We start from the raw sequence: 12,822 nt of genomic DNA on the forward strand, positions 1-12,822 counted from the left end.
GTGGAGCATTTGTTCTTAAAATACACTTTGGCTCGACAACTTTGGAAAAAGATTACGGTTAGGATTGTAACAGCCCAAAATACAACCCAAAAATTTTCGTTTTTAAAACATTACTAAACCATAAATATCAAATATCAAAAGATAAAAACCATGAATCGTGTATCCCTATTGTCATAATAAATTATCAAATCAAAACTAGTGTCAAGACCATATCAAAATATAAGAGTCAATCTCCCAGGCTAAACTGCGGTGTGTGCCATGCCATCATCCCGAGCCCTTCCCTTTGCTAGCTGAAGTACCTGAAACCAAAACTGAAACTGTAAGCACGAAACTTAGTGAGCTCTCCCAAACTACCACATACCATACAATAGCATATAAACACATATTGGGCCTTACCCACTACATCAGACCGAAGTCCGGAACCAACCAGGGGCTTGCCCTCTGCATCAGACCGAAATCCGGAAACTGCATCGGACCGAAGTCCGGAACTAACCAGGGCCTTTCCCTCTGCATCGGACCGAAGTCCGGAAACTGAATGAACATAGCATAGCATAATCATAACTACTAGCATAAACACATACTGCATACTGCATTGGACCGAAGTTCGGAACACAAAACACAAAAACATGCTTGAATCACAAAGACATCAAGCACACTGAACTACTGCATCGGACCGAAGTCCGGAACTACTGCTAAATAAACGGGCCGACATTGTGGCCGTAGACCCATTCCTACTGGAAAGAAACTCACCTCGTAATGCTGGCTGCTGAGATGCTAAATCGGAAACTGTCTGACTGCTGCTCCGGAACTCCCCGGCTACAAATCCCATAAACACTAAATCAAATACTGATAACTAATCTCAGGGTATCATGACTATTTTACCCCTGTTCAAAGTCAACTTTCAGTTGACCGGACTCGCCGAGTTGGGCCGCCAACTCACCGAGTCCCTATCATCTGACTCACCGAGTTGTATGAACAACTCGTCGAGTTCTCCTTCATCATATGAACATGTCCAGTCTGTGACTCGCCAAGTTGTATAAACAACTCGTCGAGTCTGTTCTTAAGGCAAGAAGATTGCCTTGGACTCGCCGGGTCATGGCGTAGACTCGCCGAGTCCCTCCATCTCTAATTCTGCTTCCTAACTCACCGATTCAAATCTTCATTCCCTCGTCCAACTCGTACACTAAAAAGGGGAAAATAATTAGGGATTATGAACCGACTCGTCGAGTCTCATGCATGCCATTACTATATAGTCGATTCAAGTCGATTTCAGTGCATCCAATTCATAGATTTGGGCTTCTAGGGCTGGTTTTACACGTAAAGTTTACAACTTTACGTGCATGCACAAGAGAATGGGGCTTAAACACCAAAACCATCCAATAATAAGCACTTAGGGTTTGGAACAAGGCTATATTTGCATAAAGGTAGCTACATTGAGCTCCTAGAGCTCAATAACATCCAGATCTATGGTTTCCACCTTAATGAGAGTTCAATTCTCGAGTTTGAATCATATAAAGTTCCAAGAGAAACATAAACAAGCATAAAAGAGGGTTTAATGGAAGAATAAGCAAGGTGATAACTTTATTACCAGAATATGTAGCAAATGGAAGCTAGATTATGGATCTCCTTTCTCTTCTATTGGTCATCTTTCCTTCCTTCTCTTCTACAACTTCCAAGCAGGAATGGGGCGTTACAAGGATAGACCAATCGGTTCCTCTTTTTTATTTTTTTCAAGATTTGTTGCACTGGTTTGATAGCCAAGTTGTAACAAGTTTCCAAAGGGTGATTATGGAGACGATTTGTGTTACTTTCATTTGGTTTTTTTGGACGTATCAGAACACGATAATTTTCGGGAATATGAATTACAGAAAAGAGTTTATGTTTGATTCCGTTGTTTTCGTGGATGCAAACCCCTCGTGAACTAATTGTTTATTCATTTGCTAGTTTCTAGCTAGCATTTTTTAATACATATAGTTGTTCCAAAAAAGAAGAGTAATTGCAAAAAGAGGATATCGTGCTTTCGTATTCAATATTGACATGGAGACGAAACTATCCTATGTTGTATAAAAATAATCAAATCGAGATCATAATCAACAATCAACAATTAAAAAGACATTAATAATCAGATTGCAAATATTAGACAAGTACCCAAAAATATAATCTCAAAATATTTGAATAATCCTTATATTAATAAAAGAATAGTTTTAATCTCCTTTTGACATGTGTCACTCTAACACAACTCCACATTAATATTATACCATGTGCCAAAAGATATATTAGGCAAATCACTATCACAATTAATGAGGTTAAGGTTTTAAATAAGAGATTTAAAACTTTTTATAGAAACATTTATTTTTTTTTAATTATATGTTAAATTTGAAGTTATAACTAACTTTAAAATTTTTGCATATCTTTTAATTAATAATTTATTTAAAATAATTGATTAATAATTAAGGATTTTTACTATGAAAATTAAATTAATTTTATAACTGTGATTTCCACGGGTTATATACTAATCTTTTATTAGACCGAAATATGTTTAGTTGCATTTCTCTAGTGATAATTTGTTATGTTTTGACAAACACAAAAAAAACTCCAAGAAGAAAAAGAGAAATACGGGCCTGGCCAGATGGATGGGAGGGACCGTGGAGTAACCGGCCCGCCAAGTCCATCAGCTCAGGGGACAATAAAAAAGACGACAGCCCAAACAAGCGAATTAATTCTGCAGTGACAGACGTGACGCAAGAGATATTCCCAGGCTTCGATTGCTGGGTTCGCAGATGTTAGTTGATTCTCCAGCTCTAAAACGGAGGAGATTCGCCGTTGCTGATCAACTTGCTATGGTTTGTGTTGCGTTTTTGTTCTAGTTTCTCCGTAACGTTGATCGAATCTGATAGGGGTTTATCTTGTTTGAATCTTTGTGTCTTCTGTAAAGTATTCCTATCGATTTCATAAGAATCACGGAAAATCAATCAATTAGGGTTCAAGAATTATTATCCGATTCAAGATTGTTGGTCAGCATAATCAATGACCAATACATTATTTTAAGTATCGGATAAAAAATCAATTAACTCAGGAACATAAGAACAACATTGTGTAACTTATTTTTGTCTTTTCGATTTGGAATATCTACTAGGTTCCTTACATACAAAGTTATTTGTATTGATCCTTATCTTGTTTGGAACTGCTAGAATTTGAATATACAATCAATTGAAGCATTAAGAAAAGTAAAGAATTAACAAAAGACAAGACCTCAAGTTCTTGTAGCTATTATATCTTGGATCTATAATGCTTGATGTTTTGCAATGATGATACTTAGTGTTGATGATATCTGTTGTAATTCAGGAAAAGCTTGTTGCTGCAAAGCAAACTTATGGTCGGGAAATCCGTGTATTCGAGACAACAACAGCAACAATCTCCCAAACATCAAATGATGTCTCTGGCAGTGGTAGGAAGTTCACTTCCCCTGTAACTAACAAGTATTATTTGATTTCACAGTTAGCTTTATGATTTCACATGAACATGTTCTTTATCATTTGGACAGAGGAACCAGATGACCTGGAATTCACCACTGCAGATTATTATCGCATCCTGGCTACTAAAAAAGAAGGTGGGTGTAATTATATATATATATATATATATATATATATATATATATATATATATATATATATATATATATATCTGTTCTATTAGCTATTGTTGCTATAATATTTGCTCTTTTCATCACACATTATGTGCAATTGTGAGCAGATAAATATTTGAAAACAAAGAAAATTCGAGACGCAGAAACAGCAGCTAGTAGATCAAGAATTACCAAGGTAGATGTTAACTTAAATCAGGAAGCAACTTCTTTTTATCTTTTGTAAAATTTTAATTTTCAGATTATCATTTTAAGTAACTATATTATTTTCATCAATTCATTTATTTATATAATATACAGGCAGTGATTCGTGTAAGGTTCCCAGATAACCACACATTAGAAGCCACATTCCACCCAACAGAGACAATGCAAAGTTTAGTTGATCTTCTTGTGAAAGTTGTGGCTCGACCAGACCTCCCTTTCTATATATGTGAGCATATATACAATATAACTTAATAAAGCATAGTGAAAATGAATAAATATATTATATATAAGGGCATTCTTGGCCTTTTTTTTCCCTTACAGATACTATACCTCCCAAGAAGCAAATAAAGAACATGTCTCAGGATTTCTATTCTGCTGGTTTTGCTCCTGGTGCAATCGTCTATTTTTCATATGACCTACCACAAGGTTGATACTTGTTGTGCATTCTCCTACAATATCTAAATAAAATATTGTATAAAGCTTGATGAAATGGTCTGTTTGTATGTGAAGGTGATGATACTATTGTTGCACAAGGCCCATTTCTTAAAGAGGATGTCATGGCTTTAAAAGATCTAGACAGCCTTATACCCGACCCTGATCAACCTGCTCCCGAGCCTGTTGTGATGGCTGCTACTCCAGTACAGAAGCCAGCTGGCGAGAAGAAAATGGTGAAGCCAAAATGGTTGAAAATGTGACATTTCAAGGTAAAAAAAAAAAAAAAAAGTCTTTTATAAATTGTAATCTAAATGGAACTTTATTTGGTTTGTAAAGCACTATTAGAAGGGGAGAATGGAGATCATCTTTATTGATTTTCTTGTTAAGGTTTAAGTTGTAATTGTAAAGTATTACCAAGTGTTTATCAATTCATTGTTTGGAACTAATTTAATTTCAACTTGTCTTTTATGTTAATAGATGTAACGTTATTGTATATAAGTTTTGTTAAGGGAGTTTTAGGATGTGCATTCACAAGGTGATACATATATAGACGTTTTGAAAATGCTAATAAGATAATTAGTTACAACAAATGATTGAAGATATAAATTTATATTTACTCTTGGAAATTGTTTTATTTTGGCAGCAATTCCACAAGCTTCTAAAAATCGTTTTGGCTTGGTTATTAATGGGTCAAACTCAAATAGAAATAGATTACTGAACTGATCCTATTGAACATTGGATTAGATTGGTTTTAACAGTCGGATATTTATTATTTGTTTTCCATTATGTCCGATTGGATTCATGCAATGTCCATTCATTTTGTATCATTTTTTTTTTGTTTAAACACATTATATTTGACCTCTTAAATTTGTCTTTAGCTATGTGGCAGTCCCTTAATGCGTACATTTGTCTCTGTCATTGTGTCTTGACTGACCTACTATGTCTTGTTGGGCTGTACCTATCATTCACATCAAAGTCAATGACTTGGAAACAAATGCACAAAGAAAACCAAATGTATAACCTTAACTAATTTGGTGCTAAATGCATAGCAAGATTTTTAAAAAATTTAAACCTCAATTAGTAAAATCAACTTTATCATGTTTTATATATACAGTTGTTCAATGCAAACAGATAAAGCGAACATTTAAGCCACATGTGATCATAGATCTATTTCTTTACTAAGCAAACAAAATCTGCTAAAGAGCCAACCCAAGATAGATAAACAGTGGCCAAGATGATTTTTTTTTCTTTGGTTGCAAATTTATGCAATTATTCCATTTCATCAATAAAAAGACAAATACAAGCTTTGATTTATAGAAAAATAAATTACAAAACAGTTCAAACTGATAATCTCTCAACCAACAATTAAAAAAAATACAATCAAGTAATTTATCATAGTTGATTTCAAAGAAAAAGACAAAATTGCAAAAATGGTCCCTGTGGTATGCATTTTTTTGGGGTTTTAGTCCAAATCACAACTTTTTTGGATTGGTGGTCCTTTTGAGGTAGTTTCATTGCGTTTTTGGCCCCCCAGTAAACTGAAATGACTGTAATGCCCTTGGGGTATTTATTTTTCATTTTTCTTTCATTCTTTTAAAATCTAATTGTTTTCTATTTATTTTAATAATTAAAAAAGTGGGGCCACCTCTCTCTCTCTCTCTCTCTCTCTCTCTCTCTCTCTCTCTCTCTCTCTCTCTCTCTCTCTCTCTCTCTCTCTCTCTCTCTCCGTTATCATCCCAAACTAATGAACCCAAATCTGATGAGGTAGTGTCGAAATCTGATCAAGGAAAAAGCCATGATTCAAAAGACACAAAGATGAACTATTATTCAACATACATACATTGATGAACCTTGAAAAAAAATCCTAAGTTCTCAGATTCGATAAACATATTCATCGCACAACACATCGTTCAACAAACTGCACACATCGATTCAACTTGTTATGAGGTTTCACAGACTGGTGAACTTGATTCAACACACACACATACATGCTGATGAAACCAAATATCAAACACCGGACCGACCTGTTGCACCTACGATCAAACACATCATACCATTCTTTCACCTTCATCTCCCAACAGTTCCCCACCCCTGTACAAACCAATTTTGGAATTGATTTTTCCAGATACAAAAAGGGGAAACATCATAGGTCTTGCCTAAAATCAAAATAAAACCTGTTGTAGAGCCAGTGAGTTCCCCACCCACATTGGTTAGTCTTCGGTCAAAGAAGCATAATGCTCCAACACCTGCACCCGTAATGGCGTCATCACGTGCTCCCACTGAATATCCTGGGTCGAGCATCGATTCCCCTTCTCTGTTCAAGTTCTAAAAAACGTAAGAAAAAACTTCTCCAGGTTGCAGTGGATTTGGGGTTTGTTTACTAGAGTCAAGAACACGAACTGGGTTGCGGGAGCTATATTGATGAATTCCAAGCAAAAATAGTTGTGCTTTCCAAAGTTTGTCATTGGTGCCTGATGGAGAGAAATCGGTGAGTTCATGTGAGGATTTAGGGAAAAGAAGGGAAGGAGCAGGCCTATTGGCGGCGATGAGAGGGAAAACAGGTTAGGGCAAAAGAAGGGAAGGAGCAGGCGGCGACGGTGTGGGGGGAGGAAGTAGACGACAGTTGTGTGGTGAGGGGGGAAGGAAGAATCGTCGACGATGATGGGTTATTCAAGGGTGGAGATCATCAAAAACATTGCGTCTTCAGTGGTTTATTTGAGAGAGAGAGAGAGAGAGAGAGAGAGAGAGAGAGAGAGGATGTGGGCCCAAATTAATTAATTAATTTCTTTTTCATTTAAATTAGTCATTTCAATTTTACAAGGGACCAAATTTACATAAAAACATGGCTAAAAGGACCACTAATCCAAAAAAGTCGAGGTTTTGACTAAAACCCCAAAAAATTGCATACTATAGGGGCCATTTTTGTAATTTTGTCAAAGAAAAATATACATCCACTTGTTAGACTTAGGGCTCCAAACGGTTAATAAGTTTATTTACAGGTTATTTCAAATCGTTTTTGTCGAGTTTGAGGACAAAAAGCAAATTCGGAACATATTATAAGTTAAGTTCAAGCTTATAGAGACTTACTTCGAATTATAATAGAGCATATTTAGCTTTATGTGATCATTTGTAATTAAAATTTGCTAAAGAGCCAAGGACTCTTTGAAGAAGAAACTTATTTGAGGGAGCAAACATGTCTATTATACGAACTTCTGGGTTTAAAATGCTCTTTCATTTAAACAAAGTTATGGGATGAAGCCATATACCGAAAACAATATACAGGACATATGCGTCGTCTACGACAGTCGGTCCAATAAGCGGAAAACGTCCGGCAATCACTACATATCTGTTCGTCGGTGAAGAACACAGTGTCCTAACAGTTTCAGATTCCTTAGAGCTATCCTTCTAATCACGATTAATAACATCAGCGAGCTCGCAATACCTCACGAATTTAGAGATTATTGATTTCAGTTATCATGATTTAATTGATCTTCACTTGACATCGTGTTGTGATCAGGTAAATACTATGTTTGAAATAATATTGCTAGATTTGAACTGCTTTTTTGGTCATATATTGAATTCATTTTGATAAAGTCCACTCCACTACATTTCTCTCCTATCACTATGTACAGTTTAGAATGCATAGCATTCTTTTGGTTATATATAAATCTCTATGGTTATTAACTGAAATTTAGAGAAGAATTGGTAAATTGTCTTTGCTAACTTATAGGTTTAGTATAACACTGTTTATGTTTAATCTCATTTGTGAAATTTGATTGTATTTCTGATGATAAGTAACTGATTTTCTTTCGAATTATTTCTAGTTAGTTTGTTTTGTTTGTTCTGTATAATCAAGCGTACGTGATATACTTCATCTTTCAAGCCTTAACTATAGAACGGACACAGTCACAAGGTGCCTATCAATTATTGTGCTTGGAGCTTCTGGTGATCTTTCCCTGCACTCTTTCATCTCCATTGCCAAGGTTTTATTCATTCAAATGATGTGCACATATATATATATATATATATATATATATATATATATATATATATATATATATATATATATATATATATATATATATATATATATATATATATATATATATATATATATTTGGTTATGTCAGGAGCAAAATGTAAGATGATGATTTGAGGGAGTTTTTCATGACATTTAACACACGTATTTGTTGGGAATTCACACAAATTAACTCAAATTACGTACATAACCTCATTATAATTAGAAGCTCCATAGATCCATACACTGTCTGTTGGTAATACTAGTAATCAATAACTAGTTGAAATGAAGAAAAAGAACAAAGCGGCAACTCAAGTGTACATTCGGCTTAATCATGCAACAAAAAAATAAAATCAAGCATATACAGCTGCGATAATTAGCATCAACGGGTACAACAAGTAGACCATGGAATTTCCTAAGCTTTGGGAATCACTTGTACCTGAAACACACATGAAGATTATACTTAGTTTACTGAAGAGAAACAAGAAAGATAGAAAAAGGCCGGGGGGAATGTATATATGATGGTGATACCTGGAGTAGTCTTAGAGGTGGAGGTGATGCATGAGATCGGGTTGACACGTTGACCACATCTTGCTGGTAATTCTTGGGCCTTAGTGACATTGATACCAGCATTCTCAGCATTTTTAGTACCTTGATTGCTTATCATACTACATAAGCACTCTGGATTGGATTTTATCACTGATTTCAATGGATCACAACAGCTATCAGGGGGATCCTGTCCCTGCCCTTGATTATTCAGATAGTTCAGGCAAGGAATTAGCTGATTCAGGCAGGCTGAGCCACCACCACCACCACCACCACCACCACCGCTTCCTTGTGCGTTTCCTTCTTCCATAAATACCCCTGCCAACGTTATCATTATTATCAACAACATACCTTGCATCGAAACCTTCATTTCCAACTCTTACGTGATTTGTTTCTCTTTCTTTTCTATCAGCTATATATTAATTTCTTTGAATCTTTGTGAGGATTTAGATATAATACACACATACAAATAGGGGATGATGCATGATATTTGTTGGTGAACGTAGTTGATCAAACTGAGAGCATGTTGACTTTTTATATTAAATGCACAAACTGTCACGGAGCTTCCCAAATAGGTTGAACTACCCAAACCCCAAATAGAAATAGATAGAGACGATGCCAACTATTATTATATTATTTGTGGTAGAATTAACAAATGATCATGTTTCTAGAAATTCTTTGCAGTTGTAAAGCTACATGTTACCCACTTTTCAAATTGGAGAACTATTTAATGAATCACAGATCTACCGTATTGAGTATTGATCACTATTTGGAAAAGGAGTTGGTGCAGAATTTGTTAATAGAAATGAGAGTAAATTAAAAATTTGGACCTTGTACTTTATTCAAAATCATAAGTTTGGTCCATTTTATTTACATCTTCTTAAGTCGTATTTATGTTTGCACTTTGTTGTGGATTCGGTTGTTGAAATTAATCATGATTTGGTTCATGTTTAACTCAGTGTTTAATGCATTAAAAATGAATAAGTGGTTACCATATTATTAGGTGAATGTGGTTAACCAGGTAGTAAAGTATTTCAGTGTTAATTCTTTAGTTTAAAGCTTTTTATTTCAGCTTTCAATGTAGTGGTCTATAAATTTCTAATCTCTGTTTTACTGTTAATAGAGCATAAGAATAAAAAACTTCCTAAAGTTCTTCCATGTGTGTGTACCTCTGATTCCTAACTCAATTTACATGTTTGAGTGTGTAGCTTGATCTCATGCTGTTTGATTTCCAACATTTGGTATCAGAGCATACGGTTCATGCCCAAATACATCCGCTACAAATCCATGTTATCATCCAGCCAACTTGTTACAAGAGAGAATGGTGGAGTGCCATTTCAATGTCCGATCTTGACTCCCACGAACTACACCACGTGGGCGATCAAGATGGAAGCTATAATGGATGCCCAGGGATATGGGAATCCATTGAACCAGTAGAGGGAGTAGTTGTGGATGAGAAAAAGAACAAGTCGGCTCGGGCTTTTCTTTTCCAAGCAATACCAGAACACATCTTGTTACAGATGGCAAAGAAGAAGACAACAAAGGAGGTGTGGGATTCTTTAAAAACAAGGTATATTGGTGTTGATCGAGTACAAAAGGCAAGATTACATACTCTTAAAAGCGAGTTTGAGGCGTTGCGAATGAAAGACGAAGAGTCTATAGACGAGTTCGCGGGTAAATTGAGCGGTGTGATCTCAAACTACAGCAGCCTTAGCGATACCCTTGAAGATGAAGTATTAGTTAGAAAGCTTCTCGACTTGGTACCAGATAAGTATCTCCAACTGGTGCATCTATCGAACAGTACTCGGACATCGATACTATGTCGTTTGAAGAAGCCATTGGTAGACTCAAGGCGTATGAGGATCGCATTCGACTCCTGAGTGGGATTGCAAGCACGAAGGGAAGTCTTCTTCTTTCTACAACCGACGGTCAAACTGTGCAGAAAACTTTAGGTGGAAGTTCATCGAATGGGGGAGTTCGTGGTTCAGCGTCCCATGACAGAGGTGGACAGAATGGTGGACGTGGCAGAGGGAGTACTAGGGGTAAGGGAGGACGTGGAGGTTCCAGATGGCAGAAAAATACAGGGAACAACTATCAGAAGGGTAGAGATAAGAAGCATATAAAATGCTTCAACTGTGAAGAATATGGCCATTACGCGTCTGAATGTAAAGCACCAAAGAAGAATGGAGATGAAGCTAACTTAACTCAGACACAAGAAGAGGAACTTGCCTTAAACAAAGAGAATGTGTTTTCGAGAAAAAATGAGGCAAAGAATGAGAGGGGCGAAGATATATGGTATTTAGATAATGGGGCAAGCAAACATAGGACAATAGTTCGTGAGTTTTTTTGCCGAGCTTAATGAAAACATTACCGGGCAGGTACGGTTTGGTGAAGGGTCTAGAGTTCAAATAGCGGGAAAGTGTTCGATTTTGTTGCAATGCAAAAATGGTGAACAACAATTGATCACTAATGTGTATTTCATACCAACTTTATGTAGCAACATCTTAAGTTTGGGACAACTGACTGAAATTGAGTATAAAATCGAAATGTTTCAGGAGTACTTGAGAGTACACGATGAAGGCGGTCGTTTAATTATGAAGGTGCTAAGATAAAAGAACCGGTTGTATAAGATCGTGCTTCAAACCTCTAAACCCGTGATCTCTTAGCAAGTCTTGATGACACAACATGGTTGTGGCATGCCAGACTAGGCCACATAAAATTTCAAATTATAGAGTCCATGGTACGGAAAAACTTGGTGTGGGGTGTTCCACGCATAAGGCGTCCTGCACAACTAAACTTTGCATTGTATCATTTGATGCATTGTCCGATACGTAACCAGGTGATGTGAATGGTGGTGATGGCGGGACATTCACGTTGCCTTGATGGGTAGGGTTTTCAACATGGCCGCCAATTGTTTGCTGGTGGGCTTCTCTTCCATATTTATTATTAATAAATGTTTGAAACCAAGACTGGTATGATGTGGGCTCATCTCCTCAAGCCACGAACCAATCCCACTTTTTTTTCTCTTCAAAAACATCACGTGTAACCACAACTCTATTTTCTTTACTTCCTGGTTCCGTTCCCAAATGCACCATCATCGTACTCCGATCACTTAGTTTTGTGGAATGATTAGCCGGCTTCTTCACATGTCCAATGCACCCAAAGACTTTCAAATGCTCCAGTTTCTTTCCTTTCCACCCTTCATATGGAGCCATACCCTTCACCCCCTTTGTCAGAATACGATTTAACAAGCAGACTGCATGATGGACAACCTCCCCCCACATCATGTCTGGTACACTCATTGATTTCAAAAGGGACCTTGTAGCCTCAAGGGTGGTACGGTTTCAACGTTCCACCATGTCGTTTTGTGGTGGTGCGTATGGAGTTGTTAGTTGTCTCTTGATTCCATGTTGTTTGCAAAATACAGTGAACTGTTGGGCGGTGAACTCTCCTCCCCGATCAGTTCTCATGCCCTTCAATTTGAAAATGCTTTCATTTTTCACATGTGTCTTAAAACTTTTGAAGGTTGCAAAGGCTTCATCATTCGTCTTTATCATTGAAACCCACATATAACGACTGTAATCGTCAACTAATACCATACACCCTTCACATATTTGTGCAGGACGCCTTATGCGTGGAACACCCCGCACCAAGTTTTTCATTACCATGGACTCTATAATTTGAAAATTTATGTGGCCTAGTCTGGCATGCCACAACCATGATGTGTCATCAAGACTTGCTAAGAGATCACGGGTTTAGAGGTTTGAAGCACTATCTTATACAACCAGTTCTTTTATCTTAGCACCTTCATAATTAAACGACCGCCTTCATCGTGTACGCTCAAGTACTCCTAAAACATTTCGATTTTATACACAATTTCAGTCAGTTGTCCCAGATTTAAGATGTTGCTACATAATGTTGGGATGAAATACACACCAGTGATCAATTGTTGTTCACCATTTTTGCATTGCAACAA

The 12,822-nt window shown here is 36.6% G+C and overlaps 2 protein-coding genes across 2 annotated transcripts; one reads left to right on the forward strand and one right to left on the reverse strand.

Annotated features, from left to right (window-relative positions):
* The first annotated feature begins 2,685 nt into the window (after positions 1–2,685).
* On the forward strand, positions 2,686–4,739 carry LOC111921696 (plant UBX domain-containing protein 1). The gene is made up of 7 exons (XM_023917285.3): positions 2,686–2,843; positions 3,346–3,448; positions 3,545–3,610; positions 3,754–3,821; positions 3,944–4,073; positions 4,169–4,273; positions 4,358–4,739. Exons 1-7 carry the CDS (start codon positions 2,781–2,783, stop codon positions 4,540–4,542), a joined length of 720 nt encoding a protein of 239 aa, XP_023773053.1. The 5' UTR covers positions 2,686–2,780; the 3' UTR covers positions 4,543–4,739.
* A 3,750-nt stretch (positions 4,740–8,489) lies between these two features.
* LOC111921808 (non-specific lipid transfer protein GPI-anchored 30) lies at positions 8,490–9,289 on the reverse strand. Its single transcript, XM_023917391.2, has 2 exons — positions 8,832–9,289; positions 8,490–8,739 (listed from the first exon to the last, which is right to left on the reverse strand). The coding sequence occupies exons 1-2, from the start codon at positions 9,214–9,216 to the stop codon at positions 8,654–8,656; spliced, it is 471 nt and encodes a 156-aa protein (XP_023773159.1). The 5' UTR covers positions 9,217–9,289; the 3' UTR covers positions 8,490–8,653.
* Positions 9,290–12,822: the final 3,533 nt, after the last annotated feature.

This window comes from Lactuca sativa, chromosome 4 (assembly GCF_002870075.4).
Source record: "Lactuca sativa cultivar Salinas chromosome 4, Lsat_Salinas_v11, whole genome shotgun sequence".
Classification (NCBI taxonomy): Eukaryota; Viridiplantae; Streptophyta; class Magnoliopsida; order Asterales; family Asteraceae; genus Lactuca; species Lactuca sativa.

Excerpts from the sequence above, each read along its gene's own strand:
- LOC111921808 (XM_023917391.2), bottom strand. The coding sequence starts at position 9,216 with ATGAAGGTTTCGATGCAAGGTATGTTGTTGATAATAATGATAACGTTG. Across the intron at positions 8,740-8,831 it reads CACCTCTAAGACTACTCCAG|GTACAAGTGATTCCCAAAGC; the intron begins GTATCACCATCA and ends TGTGTGTTTCAG.
- LOC111921696 (XM_023917285.3), top strand. The coding sequence starts at position 2,781 with ATGTTAGTTGATTCTCCAGCTCTAAAACGGAGGAGATTCGCCGTTGCT. Across the intron at positions 3,449-3,544 it reads AAATGATGTCTCTGGCAGTG|AGGAACCAGATGACCTGGAA; the intron begins GTAGGAAGTTCA and ends TCATTTGGACAG. Across the intron at positions 4,074-4,168 it reads AGACCTCCCTTTCTATATAT|ATACTATACCTCCCAAGAAG; the intron begins GTGAGCATATAT and ends TTTCCCTTACAG.